At 43.5% G+C, this 19,163-nt stretch overlaps 1 protein-coding gene across 2 annotated transcripts; it reads left to right on the top strand.

Annotated features, from left to right (window-relative positions):
* Positions 1–4,204: 4,204 nt before the first annotated feature.
* Positions 4,205–19,162, top strand: abcb4 (ATP-binding cassette, sub-family B (MDR/TAP), member 4). 2 transcript variants are annotated; one of them, XM_026184020.1, is made up of 28 exons: positions 4,205–4,437; positions 5,361–5,428; positions 5,591–5,669; positions 6,066–6,204; positions 6,302–6,338; positions 6,439–6,630; positions 6,855–7,026; positions 7,116–7,240; positions 7,391–7,562; positions 7,678–7,791; positions 8,882–8,992; positions 9,083–9,208; positions 9,565–9,768; positions 9,851–10,021; positions 10,319–10,480; positions 10,576–10,752; positions 11,252–11,398; positions 11,484–11,588; positions 11,878–11,955; positions 12,108–12,191; positions 12,261–12,464; positions 12,569–12,669; positions 12,754–12,894; positions 14,428–14,584; positions 14,655–14,852; positions 15,376–15,582; positions 17,782–17,928; positions 18,211–19,162. In XM_026184020.1, the coding sequence occupies exons 2-28, from the start codon at positions 5,370–5,372 to the stop codon at positions 18,415–18,417; spliced, it is 3,816 nt and encodes a 1,271-aa protein (XP_026039805.1). In that variant the 5' UTR covers positions 4,205–4,437; positions 5,361–5,369; the 3' UTR covers positions 18,418–19,162. The 2 variants fall into 2 exon arrangements, with proteins under 2 accessions (XP_026039805.1, XP_026039806.1); XM_026184021.1 differs by having other exon boundaries at positions 4,205–4,441.
* Position 19,163: the final 1 nt, after the last annotated feature.

Below are 19,163 nucleotides of genomic sequence, written 5' to 3'. Positions count from 1 at the left end.
CCTTTGAGCTCGTTGGAATGGATCTTGTGGGTAAACTGACCTTAACGGATGGTGGTAATCAGTACATTTGTGTGATGGTTGACTATTTCACCAAATGGGCAGAGGCCTACCCACTGAAAAACAAAACTGCAGATGAGGTCACCAGTTGTATTCTGGATTTCTTCTACAAATTTGGTGCACCTAAAAGACTGCTAACGGACCAGGGCTCAGAGTTCTGCAACAAGGTGGGGTATTAGTAGCTCAAGCACATATGTAATGTCAGCTTGGATGACCAATGTGTTCACCTTTTCAAGGTCAACTATGGCCTGTGTAAAACCCTGGGCATCCGAAGAAGCCTCTGCTCACCATACCATCCCCAAACCAATGGCTTGGTGGAGAGATTAAATGGCACAATCCAGAGGTACAATACTGTCATTTATATATTGTGCTGTAACTATGTCACAACGATGGCCATTTAGTATATTGTATTCATGCATTGACATTTCAGATCCCTCAATAAACTGGTGAGTGACGAGCCCAAGAACTGGGACAAATTCCTGCAGTCAACCATGTTTGGACTGAGGACAAAAAAGCAGCTGACAACACAATACAGCCCATATTACCTCATGTTCGGCAGAGAGGCAAGGTATCCATCGGAGATCCCAAAGGCATACAAGGTAAAATGGTGTGATGTACAAGAGAGAAGATGTCTCAATCCTAATCCAGTTACTCAGTCATTGTATTTTGGCAGGTTACAGAGGGCATGGTCACTAAACTCATTTCGAATGAAGACGTGTGTGAGGGCCTAAAATCCCAGGAGGTGGTTTACGCTGACGTAACCAAAAATGTCAAAACCACCCAAGACAAGATCCGCAGGGGGAAGGCAGAAAGGGGAGAGGAGGATGGCTTCCAGGTGGGAGACATGGTTTTGCGGAAAAATGTGAGGCAGGAACAGAGAAAAGGTGGCAAACTGGATGCTGATATGCTGGGACCCTTGAGGATTGTGAAGCTGGAAGGAAAAAGTGCTGACTTGGTGTCAGGGAAGGGCAAGCGGACTGTGAAGGTCAACGTTGACCAACTGACGCACTACTTCCAGCCTGAGGAGAGGGTCCCAGCAAAGCTGAAGAACCTGTCACCGCCACCCTGCCAGGGGCCATCAGCATCCCCACTGTCACCGCCACCCTGCCAGGGGCCATCAGCACCCCCACTGTCACCGCCACCCTGCCAGGGGCCATCAGCACCCCCACTGTCACCGCCACCCTGCCAGGGGCCATCAGCACCCCCACTGTCACCGCCACCCTGCCAGGGGCCATCAGCACCCCCACTATCACCGCCACCCTGCCAGGGGCCAGCACTGGTGCAGTCTCGCTGTGACCCCGAAAATGGTGAGTAAGCAGACAATGTACAAATGATATGTCTGACAAGTTCCTGACAATGTTGTCTTCACAGTAATAACCAGAATCTGGGCTGGTGAAAGGGGAAAGGTGCTGTGGTCCAGAATTGGGCCTTACAAGCTATTTGCGGAGAACATTGCAGATTTGGCCCCTGGGAAAGAGTTGGAAAGTGAGGTATGTAGATGTCTTCCACATGAGTGGTCACCTCATTGGACGGGAATGACAATGTACCGTGTGTGCCCCTAGATCATAAATGCATATTTGACACTGGTGGGGCGCCAACACGCTGTATTGATTATGGACTCCTATTTCGTGACATCAGTTTGGCAGGGGTCCATGAAAGGTGTCAGGAAGGTGAGTTGGCTTTGACATGTAACCATCCTCATTCACGACTATTCATGATGTAATGCCACGATCTTCACTTTGTAGCTGGATCTGCTGAATTATGACGTGGCAGCTGGGGCAGTCTGTGACAACAGACACTGGACACTCATTGTAAGACGCCACACAACCATCAGAATTTGACGTGAACCTACTAGGTTTAACATGATCTCCATTTGTTTTTCAAGATAATGTATCTGAAGGAAATGCGGGCTGTCTTTGTTGACCCATTTGGGGCAACACAAGCACAACTCGATAGGTGCAGGGATGTGACAAGGTACGCACGACAGGCTAATGTTAACCACAGCAGTCATATTTCTAACTTGTACATGTGGATCACATAAGGCTGCTGCACTGGATGACATTCAGTACCTGTTCCTTTTCTTGTTTTATGTACCCATCTGTGTTTTCTTTTTTTTAACATTTGAAAGAGCTCTGGTTAGACGGAAATGTCCAGCCATCGGCAAATGGACATGCTCAACTGTTGCCCATCCAAAACAGCAGGACCTAACATCCTGTGGCGTCTTTGTATGCAAGGTCAGTACAATGCTCATGGTGTATTGTACCTAAATGGACAGATTCTGATGAGTAGACAATGTTCAGCTTGCAGAACAAATACTTTCGGGGACCAATATATCTTTCCCTGTTGACGAGGAGGGGGTTGCCAGGCTCAGACTGGAGCTAGCGCTCTCTCTGCTCCAAAACTCAGGTATACCCAGGAAACGGCATTTGGACCTCCATTTGTGACAGTTATGTGTGTATCCACATTGTGACATATGTATTTATAGATGACATTTCCCAGCTATGTCGTGCCTGTGGTGAGGCAAGCTCAGGTGCAGAAACCGATGACTGGGTAAGATAACAGAATCAATACCTAAGATGGACGCACCTTGACTGGGTTACTTCAACATCACTGGGTGACATGTCACTTTGATGCACCAACAGTGGAATTCTAGTTCAGGTGACCTGCATGCCTCTGCACTTCAAAGACACTAGAGCACCTACAGGACGCATGGGAACAGCAAGTGATGCACAGATGAGACTGTTGCACAGAAATATGCAGTATCTGTACACTGTGACATGTTTAGTTGCTTTACTCAAGAGCCTGACTCCAGCTGAATGACACTGACAATCTACTTTTCCTTGCAGATTGAATGCACCTTCTGTGGGAAGTGGTACCACACGGTGTGTGTGGACTCCCCCTGTGCAGAAGGCGACTACAAATGTTGTGGGTGCTAAATAAACAGAAACAAATGATCCCTGTTGTCTTTGCTTACTGATTGTTTGTAGTGTTGACAATCCACATTGCTGGCATTGCATGTTTCAACATATTTGTGGGTAGATTTGGATGCACCACGTGTGAGTGCAGCCACTCAGCCTTTACTCAATGTGATCATAGCAGCAGGTGCAGATGTGTGTCACAAGTTAATCTAGTGGTAGGCTATGGTACTTGGCCACAGGTGGCAGCAGTGGACTGACCTGCATTGGGGACTGGTCCAGCTGCTATGTGGTAGTCAGTAGATGGGCTCCACATTGGGGATTATATGCAAGTTTTGGGGACTGTTTATTGCTGATCACTGTGTGACTGCTGTACATTCAGCGTAGCTGCCATCCCCTTACGGATCGTTATGGGATTGACCACACTTATGCAGACTGTATATCACATCCAACTCTGAAATGTGCGTTTGCAGAGGGGAGACACAGGCAGACTATGCTGGCGACATGTGAGTTACAACACTGGTGAAATATTGGTGTGTCATATATGTGTTCACGACATTATTCTTATGGGCAAAAGTGTTGATATCAGGATGGTGATTCTTATGACTATGTGTATGTCATTTGGCATTTTGTACAAATGTAGGCTGATAATAAATACATGATATCATTTCATTCATTTCAAAGGTTTATTTGCATGACGCACAAACACACAATTGAAAGGTACAAATGTGCATGACACGAATTCAAACGTGCTGCAGATGTGTGTCACCAGTTGATCTGGCTGTAGGCTGTGGCACTTGGCCAGAGGTGGCGCTGGTTGACTCGACTCCATGTTGGTGCACAGAGCAAACTGCTCGCTTTAGTTGTGGAGCAAAAACGCTGAATTCGGTGAAATAAACCGTGCGAGTGGAACGATAACGACGACAAGGGTCTCCCGATCGTTTACTCTTGCTGTCCTGTGAACAACAACGGCGTGGTGTTACTTGTTTGCTGTTTTCGCGATCGCGTCGCGCATGAGGATATCACCAGGTAAACTCGCCACATTTTTAAACATTTTGTTGTTCAACAGCATCAAGACTGACGGAGTGTGTTTGAGACAACCTCACAAGTGTCACAGATGACACATTTGGCGTTTTTTTGCTGGTTTGTCGGTAGGAGCTCCTGAAACGCAAGACTGCCACACATCTGTTCGACCAACGCCAGTTGATCTAAACGCCAGTTGATCTGGAACACCGGCCTTTAAAATGAAACAGCAGGCCGGAAAGATACGTTCATAAGTCATTTCTCTGATCTGGGGATAACACTTCAGTTCTCCCATCGATTTAGACGTCCTAAAGCCACGTGAGGAGCAGAGAGCGTGAGGCAGGAGGAGGAAGAAGAGGAAAAGTGTGCGCGAGTTTGTGCGCGTGGTCGACACCTCTGTCCGCAGAGGAGAAGCAGGGAAGAACAGCAGCGGGGGAAAACGGTGGGTCTGTACTCTTTTCTACACATTTTATTTAGCTTTTATTTGACTGAGAGCTACGACGATGGTTTTATACTTGAACCACGTCAGAGACAGAGGCGGTGGTGACGGTGCTGGAAATAAAACCGCTTCGGGGGGAAATTCCCCCCCAAAGCTGTGTAAAACTGTCGGTGTCTAAAAACATGTGATTTTTATTTTTATTTTTTTTAAATGGTAAAATGTTTTTTTTTTCAATGTTTTAGCTCTTTACACTGTTGCCATTTTCAAAGCTGCTTGAAAGGAAATGTAAAACAAATTTAAAATTATGGAGCGTGATGTCATAGATAGAGATAAGTGAATGGTTTATACTTTTACCACAATGCTCTACTTGTACTTTACGCAACTTCCTTAAAGGAAATTATATCATTTCAATATTTAACCTCCTAAGACCCGAACTCTTCCACGCATACATTTTTAATTTCTCTTTGATATTTTGGCTAATTGGGGCCCGATGATTGTTAAAACAAACAATTACCAGATTTTTTTTTTTTTTTTACCTAAATTTTGTTTTTGTTTTTTTAAATGAGCGCCACATATGAGGATATTCGTTTAAATTTTTGATAGAACAGTAGCAGTATAATGTCCTCGTAAGTGGATATCAGGCCAAAAATGTGATGTCCACATATGTGGATGCCAGGTCCTAGGAGGTTAAAGAAGACTAACTGTTGTTGGGGGGGGCATTTTTGTTCTTCTTCCAAATCCATCCAACAGGCAGAATATCTACACCCTGGTTTTCACGGACTTACTCTACTTTGACTTTTTCCACCCCTCAAATTCCTCAAATTTCAGTTTTGTAAAGGATTAACTTTGCAGACTGTGTTTTATTGCAGGGCTAACGTATTCCAAAGGGCAAAGGCATGTTTATGGGATGGCTTTTATTTTGACAGGACCCAGCCATGGAGAGGGAGCAGATGGAAATGTCCGCAGCCAAACCCCAACAAAATGGAAATACGGGGTAAAAAAAAAAAAAAAAAAAAGAAGACTCTAAATTCTAAATCGCCTTTCTACTAATTATGTGACTTGAGTCAAACTCCTAAAGTTTTTTTTTTTTTTTTTTTTTTTTTTTTTATCGGTGCTTGGGAAATATTTGACATCATGCCATTTATGAATTCTCCAGGGAGACTGAAAAAGATGACTTGAAGAAGAAGAAAAAGGAGAAGCCTCCTAAGATGCCCATGGTTAGCCCCATCAAAGTGGTAGGTTCATCTTCATACTAATCACCTGCTGCCAGAAAAAAAAACAGGTTATACACTTATTTCTTTTCAAGGCTCATTTTTATCTTTTTTTATTTTCTGGTGTGCAAATTATTTTTCTTTATTGGAGTGTGCGTGTGTACATGTGAAGACAAAATGGAAGCAGCAGTGTTATAAGTTGGTTTGACTGTTTATAGTTATCCTTGTAAGACTGGAAATTCCTACAAGCATAACAGCAAGGTGTGTGTGCTGAACGGGGAAGTCGGGAGAGGATGGGAGTGAGGCACATCCTCCCGTTGTTTCAGTGAACTCCACCAGACTCCTGCAGCGAGGAGATGAAAGCTGCTTTGAGTTTAACTTTTTCCCACTCAAATTATTATTATTTTTTTCTGTGTGCAGTTTAGGTTTGCAGACCGCTGGGATGTCTTAATGATTATAGCTGGGACAGTGATGTCAATGGCAAACGGCGTAGTGCTTCCACTCATGTGCATTGTCTTCGGCGACATGACGGACAGCTTCATACAGCAGGCTTTCCCCAGTGAGTTTCAGATGCAGGCTAGTGTGCACATGGGTAGCACAGCAATAATCATTAAGGAGTAAAATGACTCTTTTGTTCTTCCTTCCTGTGTCCTCAGATTCCACAAACAGCACCTTAGAAGAGGAAATGACTGGGTAAGACCTCACAGCCTGACACCTCATAGCTGCCTCATCAGGCGGAGAGACTGACTGAAACAGATTTATCAGACCGCATCTGTCACTTGTCCTCTCCCAGCCATGCCATATACTTCTCCATCATGGGAGCTGGGGTCCTGGTTGCAGCCTACCTACAGGTGGCCCTCTGGGCTCTGGCAGCCGGTCGGCAGGTCAAACGCATCCGCATCCTGTTTTTCCACCAAATCATGCGGCAAGACATTGGCTGGTTTGACGTCAATGAGACGGGAGAGCTCAACACGCGTCTCACAGAGTGGGTAACAGATGAGAAGTGTGTGCTTTTTAAAGGTCCCACAGTGCTGTGTGTTAATTAAATGTGCTAGAAGTATAATCAGCAGCTATGCAGATCTCTAACTTTCTGAAACTGAAGGACACTTTGAATAAATTGCGTTATGGAGATGAGTGTGTCTGTCACTTGTATTTCAAAGTATCTGACTTTTCAAAACTGGAGCTTGATGTTTATATGTGCATGTGCAGTGATGTCTATAAGATCCAAGAAGGTATCGGAGACAAGGTGGGGATGCTGATCCAGGGTTTCACCAGCTTTGTTGTGTCTTTTATCATCGGCTTGAGCAAAGGCTGGAAGCTCACTCTGGTCATCCTGGCTGTGAGCCCCGTGCTTGGCATTTCTGCTGCTCTTTTCAGTATGGTAAGCTGCTGCAGAAGTTTATCCCTGTGTTTCTGATGCTTAAAACACCCTGGGCTCTGTATGCATCACCACCTTTTGTCTGTGTACAGGTGCTCACATCGTTCACCAGTAAAGAGCAGACTGCATATGCTAAAGCCGGTGCTGTAGCCGAGGAGGTGATCTCTTCAATCAGGACTGTGTTTGCCTTCAGTGGTCAAGAGAAGGAGATTAAGAGGTGTCATGTCTTTAACTGTTATCAACCGCCTCAAATGGCATTATTTGTGCAGATGTGGTCGGTCTTGGCAGAAATCCACTGTTTGTGCAGTTTAAAAATGTATTTTATACTATATTTGCCCCTAACTGTGCTCTTTGTGTTGCACTCTAGATATCATAAGAACCTAGAGGATGCTAAGAGGATGGGAATAAAGAAGGCGATCTCTGCTAACCTTTCCATGGGTGTCACCTTCCTCTTTATTTACCTGTCCTATGCTCTGGCCTTCTGGTATGGCAGTACACTCGTCCTGAGTGAAGAGTACACGATTGGAACCGTACTCACTGTGAGTAGATTTGTCACCTGTTAGTTTGTACAATAAACATGCATGTGACTTGGAAGTTTTTGCTGTGGCTAACACCAGTGCACTTTTTCTTTTTCTTTTTTTTTTTAAAAAAAAGGTCTTCTTTTCTGTGCTCATTGGCGCTTTCTCACTGGGACAGACCTCTCCCAACATCCAGACCTTTGCGAGTGCTAGGGGAGCTGCATATAAAGTGTACAACATCATTGATCACGTAAGAAGTGCAATGTTTTCCACTCAACGCTTACTTTTCTTTCTTTTTTTTCCACCCATTCGTGTTGTTGCCCTGTTGTCACTTTGTATTACCAAACATGCTGCTTTACGGTGGCGCTCCGGTGAGCTGCTTTGATGCTGCCAGCAACCTGGAGCTGGATTTTGCTGTAATTGGAGCTCCTGCTGTTTGAAGACACCGCAGGTCATTCAGTTGACGTTGCACAGCTGTGGTTCTTGTAAATCTCTTCCACTCGCTGAATCAGACTCATTTCCAAAAAGTAATTAAAACTTGAGTATGATCATGAGTTTTGCAGACACTGTGAAGATGGTGGATAGTGTTTTGTGAAATCAGCTTTAGTAGAATTTAAAAGGGGCTCCTATGGCCACAGAAGCTTGGAGCATAACCAGTCTGTTTAACTGAGCCACTTGAAGGATGGCTTGCAGGGTCAACTCCTGCCTGTTGCTATTCTGGGATGTGGCTTTGTTTAGCTTGTTGCACGTGTTTGTCTCTGTGTATGACTACAGACTCATGCTAGTTTAGAAATGCAGATAAAGGATGGCCCCATCTGAGAAACTGCAGGCTGAGCAGCACTTTTGTTTGCACAGAAACAGAAATGCACACAACCTCGAGCAAAACAAATGGGATCTTCTCTGAAACATGTTCCTTGCTCCAGACTTGAAGGGGAGGGTATTAAGCCTTTGAAAGTCACTTCTGTTTTACCTGTGTTCACACTGAAATCATTTCTTGTATTGTGGCTACTACTTATTCTTATGTTCAAGGGTGAAGTGTAAAGGATGAGGCTTCCAGGTGAGACATAAGTGTCAAATTCTGCCAAAACACAGCTCAGCTTTTGTAAGTTGCAAGGCAAAAGGGAGAATAACAGAGCTGTGCAACAGGAGATGCAGTGAAAACGCAAAGCACTGTGAAAATAAACATTGTGCTTTCTAAATGTGCTCAGCTGAAACTGAAGGGCTAACAGCATTTCCTCCCATTGTTTCTTTGAGGTTATGAAAAGAATAAGCCCTGTTCTGCTGTATTAGTTTGGCCTCTTAGAAGTGAAATCTGCCGTATTTGATTCTCTTCTCGACAGGTCCCCAGTATCGACAGCTATTCAGAGGCTGGCTACAAACCTGAATGCATCAAAGGAGACATCGAGTTCAAGAACGTCCACTTCAGCTACCCCTCCAGGGCTGATATCAAAGTGTGTTCTCATAGCTGCTGTATACTCAAATTTAAAGTGCTAAAATGGCATGCGGACATTTTTATATCCCCAAACTCATGTTGTCTGTAGGTGTTAAATGGCCTGAACTTGACTGTGAAGAGGGGGCAGACCTTTGCCTTGGTGGGAAGCAGTGGCTGTGGTAAAAGTACCACAATCCAGCTGCTGCAGCGGTTCTACGATCCTCAGGAAGGAAACGTAAGTGGGACCTCAAGTACTTTGAAGTACAAGATGTACAAATCAGATCAGTCCTGTGTAGACTTAACCGTTCAGAAATCAGACCTTTTATATTTATTTTTGTCTTTTTTAATTTTAACAACTTAAAGCTGAAAGTAGATGTAAAGTGGATTTCTTTTAAAGAACTTTGTTTATTTTGGACACTCCTTATGAAAATTGAGTCTGTTTACTTAAATACAGTAAACTGATTTGTGTGGAATTTTTTTATTTATTTTTTTGTTAAATGGCTTCTGTGTATAAAGGGCTCTGCATAAACCAGTAAATGGAAACAGCGAATCTACACAACGGTGTAAACTGAGTGTCGTGTGTCCATGTAGGTGTTTGTTGACGGTCACGATCTTCGTTCTCTTAACGTCCGACACCTGAGGGAGATGATCGGGGTGGTGAGCCAGGAGCCCATCCTCTTCGCCACCACCATCACAGAGAACATCCGATATGGCCGAACCGACGTGACGCAGGAGGAGATTGAACAAGCTGCCAAGGAAGCAAACGCTTATGACTTCATTATGAAGCTACCCGATGTAGGGCAACACTTACAATTCCTCTGTCCCTGTAAATGATTGATCTCCACTTGCTAATCATTGGACTCTCTGTGTTGAGCAGAAGTTTGGGACTCTGGTGGGAGATCGGGGGACTCAGATGAGCGGAGGACAAAAGCAGAGGATCGCCATCGCCCGAGCTTTAGTCCGCAACCCCAAAATCCTCCTGTTGGATGAAGCCACATCTGCGCTCGATGCTGAGAGTGAGACCATTGTGCAGGCGGCGCTTGATAAGGTACGGTTCAACGGTTACTTAATTCTTGTTTCAAGGCTACTGTAAAAAAATAAAAATAAATAGAGACAGAGCAGAAATGTTAACTCATGTCCAGAGGAGCAATCCGTCCGATCTGACTTGATTCATAGTCTTGTATAAATGTCTCCTGCATGGATGGTGGATTTGAGCCACAGTGCACATAAACCTACCCTCCTGCAATAATTTAACAGTTTATGTTAAATGCTTGTGTACCTCACATCAGAGCAGCATGCTAGTAACATTTAACTCAGTGTAACACACAAACTCGCCCGTGTGCAGGTCCGGTTGGGTCGAACCACACTAATCGTGGCTCACCGCCTTTCAACAATCAGAAACGCTGATGTTATTGCCGGCTTCAAAGATGGCAAGGTTGTAGAGGTGGGAACTCACAGCGAGCTGATGGAAGGAAAGGGAGTCTACCAAACACTGGTCTCCATGCAGGTAATATTTGCACACAGGCAGTTTTAGCAGATGGGAACTTCCACAGCACCCACTCTTTATTTGTTTGTTTTGCATTTGTGGTTTTCCTCTTGAAGACGTTTCAGAAAAATCCGGAGGAGGAGCATGAGCCATCTGCAGATGAGAGAAGCCCAGGAGTCAGGTCGTTGTCGGAGTCTTCTCTCTTCAAGAGGAAGAGCACAAAAGGTGCATCCTTTAAAACTTCAGAAGGGGACAAAGAGGAAAAGAAAAAGTTGACTAGTGATAACTTGGAGGTGAGCAAACACCTAAATCCTTCTATCAATAAAGGAATGTGAAGAAAATATGATTCTTAGTCTAAGATGTTTTTAAAAAAAAAAAAATTATTATTGTTATTTTCACTTGGATGAGTGTTCACACCTCTTACTTTTTCTGGAAACTAATAATTGAATTATACAGTACTATTTATTTTAAGACATGGGGCTGCAATTTATTCTCTTAGGCAGTTTCTTTAAGTAGTCTTCAGGAAACGTTCTCCAGGCTTCTTGAAGGACATTCAAAACTCTTCTTTGGATGTTTGCTGCCTTTTGTTCTGTCAAGATGATCCCACATTGATTCGATAATGTTGGTTTGGGCTCCTAGACTGATTATGATCTATTGTATGTTTCTATCAACTATACTTTTACTGCATTAGCAATGTGTTTGGGATCGTTTTCATGCTGAGAATTTACTTATACACACCATTCATTCATCACTTGCATTAGAAGCCTTTTTAATCTTTCCTCCTGTCTGCAGGATGAAGACGTTCCCCCTGTGTCATTCCTCAAAGTGATGACTCTGAACACTTCAGAGCTGCCATACATTCTGCTGGGGACCCTTTGTGCCATTATCAATGGTGCAATGCAGCCTGCGTTTGCCGTCGTCTTCTCAAAGATCATCAATGTAGGTTACTCTTGATAACATGTTCATGCTGAATGGAGGTGTTTTCAGCAGCTGTAGAAAGCTTCATCTTTTTATCTCCCCTCAGGTGTTTGCAGAACCGGACCAAGACATTGTCAGACAAAGATCAGTTTTCTTTTCCCTCATGTTTGCTGCTATTGGAGCAGTTTCCTTTGTCACCATGTTTCTACAGGTATGCAAACGCACGCGGTTGATGGAAGAGGGTTTGTGGTAAACCTTGGTAAACTCTGTTATATCCTGCTAGTAAGTAATGTAAATAAAAAGGTTAAAAATGAAAGGGAAATGGTCACACAGGTCCCTGTCAAACTTTAGGAGAGTGCACACAAGTTGAAAGAATGCTGATGTGACAACACATGCGGATGATGTGACACGTGTGCTAATTTTTTTTTTTGGGGGGGGGGGGGGGTTGTGTGGGTTTTTTATTTATTTATTTATTTTTTAATTTTATTTTTTTTAAACAGGGTTTCTGTTTTGGTAAATCTGGAGAGGTCCTCACCTTGACACTGAGACTGAGGGCCTTTAAGTCCATGATGAGGCAGGTATGTAAGTGACAAAGTCAAATGAGAGAGCAGGGAGGATGTTGTTGAAAAATACATTTTTCTTGGTGGCTAAAGTGAACCAATTATCTACATGGCAGCCATAATAAAAGCTGGTCAGGTCCTTCAGTGCTTCTTTCAAATCTCCTTTGCAGGATCTGGGCTGGTTTGACCAACCAAAAAACAGTGTTGGTGCGCTCACTACGAGACTGGCCACAGATGCAGCCCAAGTGCAGGGGGTAAGCTTCAACAACAGCTGGCCAAAGGTTACCAAAGGCTCACACTAAAGTGTCAAATCATCCATTTAGGCCGCAGGCGTGCGTATGGCCACGCTCGCTCAGAACTTCGCCAACATGGGCACCGGTTTGATCTTGGGTTTTGTGTACGGCTGGGAGCTGACTCTGCTGCTCCTGTCTCTGGTGCCCATCATTGCAGTGGCTGGAGCCATTGAGATGAAGATGCTCGCCGGACACGCTGCTGAAGACAAGAAGGAGCTGGAGAAGGCTGGAAAGGTGAGGATTGGGTGCGAGATGTGCCAGAGTGAAAGTAAAAATTCCTCACGGCTCAGTCTGTTGAAACTCTGAACTCATGAGATATTTGCATTGCGTCTCTTCAGATTGCCACAGAGGCCATCGAGAACATCCGCACCGTGGTCTGCCTCACAAGAGAGGAAAAGTTTGAAGCTTTGTATCAGGAGAACCTCGATGTGCCCTACAAGTACGATAATTTGTACCACAGGGACCTGATTGCTCAATTATACGCTCTTTAAGTTCTGATGCCACCTTTCTCATGTTTTTACAGAAACTCAAAGAAAATGGCACACATCTACGGCCTCACCTTCTCCTTTTCCCAGGCGATGATCTATTTCGCTTATGCGGCCTGTTTCCGTTTTGGTGCTTGGCTCATTATAGCTGGAAGGATGAGTGTCGAAGGGGTCTTCCTGTGAGTGAACTGAGACATTGGCTTGTATCTTCATGAGGAGATTAACAGGCAGCCTGACAGTTTGCGTGGCGGGTAACATCCAAACAAAGCATTTCTGATGGACAGAACCTTTTCATGTGGCTGTTAATCATTATCTTAGTCAGAAGCAGTTGAAGAGCCTCAGCGTGGGTGGCTTTCAAATGTACACTGTGACAGATACTTGTGGTAATACATCAGACCCTCTTTTGCTGGGAGGAGCCACTGCTTTCATTTATATTGTGTTGCATAAACTGGGAAGTCCAAAGTTCATGGCAAACCGAAGCCTCAGCGTCCATAAAAGAAGAAAATATTAACTCTTTACCTCTTAATGAACACTGTACACCCAACTGAGGCTGATTTAATGTCTCTGAGCTTTTTCCCACTCTCCAGGATGGAATGATTGTACAGCGTTACTGTAGTAAAGTGAATTTTGGATCCACACAGGCTCCAATATATACAAACAACCCCACTAATGTTTGGTTAAATGTGCCTTAGAAACGAGCCTCTGGCATCATTTAATCACTCCTTGGCAGGATTGGTAGAGCCCATTTTAGTTTGCCTAAATTCAGGTCTGTGCCAGGAAAGCAAAAATAATCCACAAGTTTTCAATAGGACTGAGGTTTGTGCTTTGGGACAGTCTTGTCATTAATTTAATGTTAGCCTGTTTTATCCATTCTAAACCAGTTTTAATCTGTGTTTGGCATTATTGTCCTGGTCAATCATATAGTTGTTGATTTGAGGTAGAGTTGAAGAAGGTGGAGGTGGTTCTGCTTCTTATTCATTATTCCAGCCAATTTATGCAATATCAATGCTGTCACTGCCAGAACAGCCCTGGAGCATGATGGTACCACCACCACACTGGTTCGGTGCTAATACATTGTTTTTGGGTTTGAAAGCCTCAACTTTACGCTTCCAACGTTTTGAGCCGTTTACCCACCACGACAAATCTTCTCGTCTGACTAGAAAACTTTTCTCCAGGAGACATTTGCTTGTCCACATGGGCGTCTGCCATTTTCAGTCGAGCTCAAAGGATTGACTTTTGAGCACAGGCTTTGGCACCCTCTCAGTCAATAGTGATGTAAAACACATCTAACTGGACAGTGATACTGGTGTTCCAGCAGTTTCCAGTTCATGGCAGGCTTCGGACTTCGTGGTTCCTGGGTTGTTCTTGAACACTTTAACCAGCTCCCTCTCATCTCAGGCTAATGGTTTGGGTCTTCTTCCAGTTCTTGGCGAAGTGGTGACGCAACATTAAAGGCCACAAAATTACCATTAAATTCATGCCCACGATGAGTAAATGCAAACTTCTGACTACAGCTGTTGTAGGCATAAACTCGTCAGTCGGTTCATCATTATCGGCGGGACCGAACAGCGCAAACTCATCTTTAAGATTATCAGTAATTACAAACATGCTGGGCACACAGATGTCGTAGGTTCGTGTTAGCTTAGCCTTATGTAATCCTGTTTCACACCCCACTGACAGCGAAGCTAATGTGTTTAACTTTCCTCTCCCAGTGTGATTTCAGCCGTTCTGTTTGGTGCCATGGCTGTCGGTCAAGTCAACTCCTTCGCTCCAAACTACGCGAAGGCCAAACTGTCTGCTGCCCACATCATGATGCTGTTAAACAAGGAGCCTGCCATTGATAATCTGTCAAAGGACGGAGACTGTCCGGTACGTGACGCAAACACGGCTTTAGAAAAGTGATATTTTACCACATATCTAACTCTTTCTTTTCTTCCAGGACCAGTTTGATGGTAATGTGACCTTTGAGAGGGTCAAGTTTAATTATCCTTCACGTCCTGATGTACCCATCCTGCAAGGGCTGAATCTGAGTGTAAAGAAGGGAGAAACTCTGGCCTTGGTGGGAAGCAGCGGCTGTGGGAAGAGCACCACCGTCCAGCTGCTGGAGAGGTTCTATGACCCGCTGGATGGGAAAGTGGTGAGAAAACAACTGCACGCCCACGCTCTGTGCACTACCTCACACTGATGCCTCATCACCTACTGACAGTTGGGTAATGATTAGCTGGCCAGTGCTTTCCAGTGCTGATATGAAGTCCATGTAACAGGAGCTCTTATCTGGATTACTGCATAAACATTTATCTGGTTGGGAGGGAAATGAATAGTGTGCCTGTTGTCTCGTGTCCTGTTGGTGTTTTTGAACATCATGTGCACATTGCAGGTTTTCTAGTACATTTGTGTTTGTCACTTTAAAAAAACAAAAAAAAGTCTCTGGCAAAATAACTCATTAACTGAATTTCTGCATTGATTCAGAATTAATGTAAAACCAATGTTAACTTTTAAATAAGAAGTGACAAGTTCTTCAGCTAAACAAGCTTTTAGCCATTAACAAATCAGACATTTCCTTCAGGGCTTGGTGATTAAAACGATGTTGCGCAATCAAATGAATGATCGTCCAGGTGCCAAAGCATGCAAGCCTATTTGTGCTACTCTTTCTCCTTCAGGTGTTGGACAAATCTGATGCCAAAAACTTGAACATTCACTGGTTGAGGTCCCAGATAGGCATCGTCTCCCAGGAGCCCGTGCTGTTCGACTGCTCTTTGGCTGAAAACATTGCCTATGGAGACAACAGCCGCAAAGTCAGCATGGACGAGATAGAGGCAGCGGCCAAAGCAGCCAACATTCACAACTTCATAGAGGGTTTGCCACTGGTAATGTCATTATACTATTTTATAGAAGATTCCATGTAAAGATAAGGGTCAAATCCAGTGTCAGTAAAACAGACTGGGTGGATAAAGAGGTGGTCAAAAAAAGCAGACTCAGGGTTACAGCAAGAAAGGAGGCTGAAACACTGAATCTAAACAAAGATGGACTCTGATGTCAGCTTTGTTTTTAATGCGTCACAAAGCTGCCTAGAGCTGCCTCTGCCCAGCTACCACAGGGTTTTACTGTGAGGGAAGTTTAGTGCAGCCAGGATGTCTTTGTGTTGCCCTCAAAACCTAAAGCCTTAGAATGAGTCTCAACTTTATGCTGTTTCTGATTCAGGCTGTGCACACCAACACTTGATGGCTGCTATAAAATGATCCCTATGAGTGTCACCTACTCCATAGATTTTTATCACATCGCATGATGATAAAATGATGATAAACATCTAAAGAAGATTAAAAAAAAATGTAACCGTAAGAGGCAACACTGCTGCCGATAAGATAATAGATGACTACAAGAAATCATTGATTTATTGCCTGGAGCTAACTATACACTTCAAGTTTGTTTTTTGTTGTTTTATGCTCTCTCAGTACTGCTGGTTTTTGATGTGATGGTTTCACATTAGAAACAAACGAAGATCAATTTAACTTTGAAACTTCCGAAATGTCTTCGATACAGTGTTTAAGACTCGTCGTCCAGATCGCTCAGATGGCATTTCTTTTGCTTTTTACGTCCTTTAAAATGTTGAATTTGCTGCTTGTATTTGACAAGCAGTTAACTGGTCAGTGCTGAGACTTTAAAGTGCTCTGATCAGGAGGCAGACTGAAACCTGATAGTAATGTGGTGGTTTCAAAGCATTTTGCTGATGAAATGTAGACTAGATGCTGGTCTGTGGTTTTTGAGAGATCTGGGATCTTGCCACTAATTTAAAATCTTCAAACATTAGTTTAAAAGTATAAAGCACTAATCAAAAAGCACTATACAAACTGTTGTGGTTGCTGTCACTATCGAGTCATCTTTGAGTAATTCTTTCTGCCCTGTATTGTATTATTGTAGGGTCTTTACCTTACAATATAAAGTGCTTTGAGGCAACTGTTGTTATTTGGCATTGAATAGAGCTCCATCCTTTTGTAAAGGTCTCGTGCCTTTCTGTTTCTGCTCAACTACATTAACCCCAAGATGGACGAGGTTGGGTTTAGTAACATTTATTCCACTCTCATGGACCTGAAATATTTTGTCATGATAAAGCTGTAGATGAAAGGTTGGTGTGATTGCCCCCAGGTTTCTTTAAGATGATGTAAAGATAAGGCTTCATAGGTCAGATGGAGATGCTGTAAAGGGGACCATAAGTCAGCTAAAATTAAAAATTGTGAAATGGTGTACAAAGGTAATTACAGCAACAATGCAAGTCTCCTAAAGAGGCCTTTGTGAAAAACCTTTGTTGAAAAACCTTTGATCAGTGTTTTTACTGCTGTGATAAACAAACTTGGTGGTGCTTTATTTTTCCACCTGCAGGTTGAAAAGCATAACTGGGATGGAAATGGCAGCTCAGACAGAACACAATTGGTGTAGTAAGGTGGATCCTGTGGAGGTCGGGTGCAAAGGGTTTATTGCTAAATCTACAACTAAGGTCCTACAGAGAGTGGGGGTGTGAGGGCAGGCCTTTCAACGAGCAGTCAAGTCACTCTGAGAGTGCTGAACGAAGCAGCAGCTGGTTGCGGACAGGAGTACAGCTAGGCTGGGACATTAAGGGGTGATAGCAGAAGGGGGCACATTACGTGTCATGGGCATAAAATCAATGTAACACTGAGGACAGTGACCACCTGACAATCCCAGTGAAGTGGTTTACCTCCTCTCCCATTCAAGACACCAGAGGAATCGGTACTGATTACTGGAGGGCTTGTATCATTAAGCCTTATGAGTCAACAAATGTGAATGGTAATCATGCAGGAGGCCAGCTGAAGATGAATGTGTTATTGTACATGTGAAAATGATTTCCTGCCAGCATTTTATTAACTTGGCAATAAATGTAGCTATTATTATTATTATTATTATTATTATTATTATTAAACCTCAAAGTATACTTTTTAAGAAATTTGTCAGCTGTGAGGAGTGATTGGATCCATACTTTGTATAGTTTTGACCATCTATAGTAACACAACTATGCCCTCTCATTGTTTTGTGTTTGTTTTTTCCATGAGCAGAAATATGACACGCAGGCAGGTGATAAGGGGACACAGCTGTCAGGTGGTCAGAAGCAGCGAATAGCCATAGCCCGAGCCATCCTCCGCAACCCCAAACTGCTGCTGCTGGATGAGGCCACTTCTGCGCTGGACACTGAGAGCGAGAAGGTGAGCACATCTTTCCATTTTCACCTGTAATGCTTGTCAGGGAGATTAAGTAAATGGTGAGTAAAGTCACCAGCTCATACAAACGACTGCTGCAGCTAAAATCCACACACAAGAAAATGGGAAATGTTGGGCTGAGAGAGTTCACATTAAACTTGAGGATGGGAGGAATACAGGAAAGTAGCCATGTTGATAAAGATGACAGCTCTGGTTTAAACTGAAACCATCTTTAGTGCTGAAAACATTCATAGTAGGAGCTCTTATAAGACCATGCTCTCTCTGTAGGTGGTGCAGGAAGCTCTGGACCAGGCCAGCAAGGGCAGGACGTGCATTGTCGTGGCCCACCGTCTGTCCACCATCCAGAACGCAGACCGCATTGCTGTATTCCAGGGAGGAGTCGTGGTGGAGCAGGGGACACATCAGCAGCTGCTGGCAAAGAAGGGGGTCTACCACATGCTTGTCAACAGACAGATGGGACACAGTGACAAATAACCCACAGTCCATAATCTTGAGTTCTGGATTAAACACTGGTGCCTTAGATCATCACTCCTCCCATGCAGATTCAGACAGTGGCTCCTGTGGCTTAAACCTAAATGTATAAAGTCTGAATTCTGATTGGCTGTCACTTGTGACTGTCCTTCCCACAAGAGATTTTTGACATTTGTGGGGTGCAGATGTAAACGGTAAAACTGATATTATTTTTCTTTTTTGGCTTACTCAATGTTGGTGGATACAAGTTGATTAATGTGTACTTTTCCTGCTTAGCTAAGTGGCAGATTTGGTTTCTAAAGAGCCTTTTTGTGTAAGTAGAAAAAGTGACCTTTGAGATAGATATTTTTACTTGTAAGGAGAACACTGGAATTAAAAATGGCTGCATTCTTTTTTCTTTTTTTTTTTAAACAGGCTAAAGTAAATTCAATGACCAGTCCTCTTTGTTCGTTTGTCTATGCACTGGTTTTATGCCTCTGACGATGGGATCATCACTGTCTGGAATAGTTTTGGGTAAAATCTTTAATATTTATACTGTTATGACTCAGTTCAGCATCTTGGATTGAGTTGGAGGACCAAAGTACCTGAGCAGTTAAAGCCTGGGAAATGCTGCGCAAATGTTAATTTTCATTTGCGAAGTTTCTGTGGAATTCACTTAAAATGTAATTTTGTTTCTATTTTTTTTTTAGAGGAATTGCTGCTTTGTAACTGTTAATGTTTTATATTCAAATAAAGGTTAAGAAAGCAAG

This window comes from Astatotilapia calliptera, chromosome 11, assembly GCF_900246225.1.
Source record: "Astatotilapia calliptera chromosome 11, fAstCal1.2, whole genome shotgun sequence".
Classification (NCBI taxonomy): domain Eukaryota; kingdom Metazoa; phylum Chordata; class Actinopteri; order Cichliformes; family Cichlidae; genus Astatotilapia; species Astatotilapia calliptera.
Note: the sequence above shows the minus strand (reverse complement) of the source record. Positions and strands in the feature narration are given on the sequence as shown.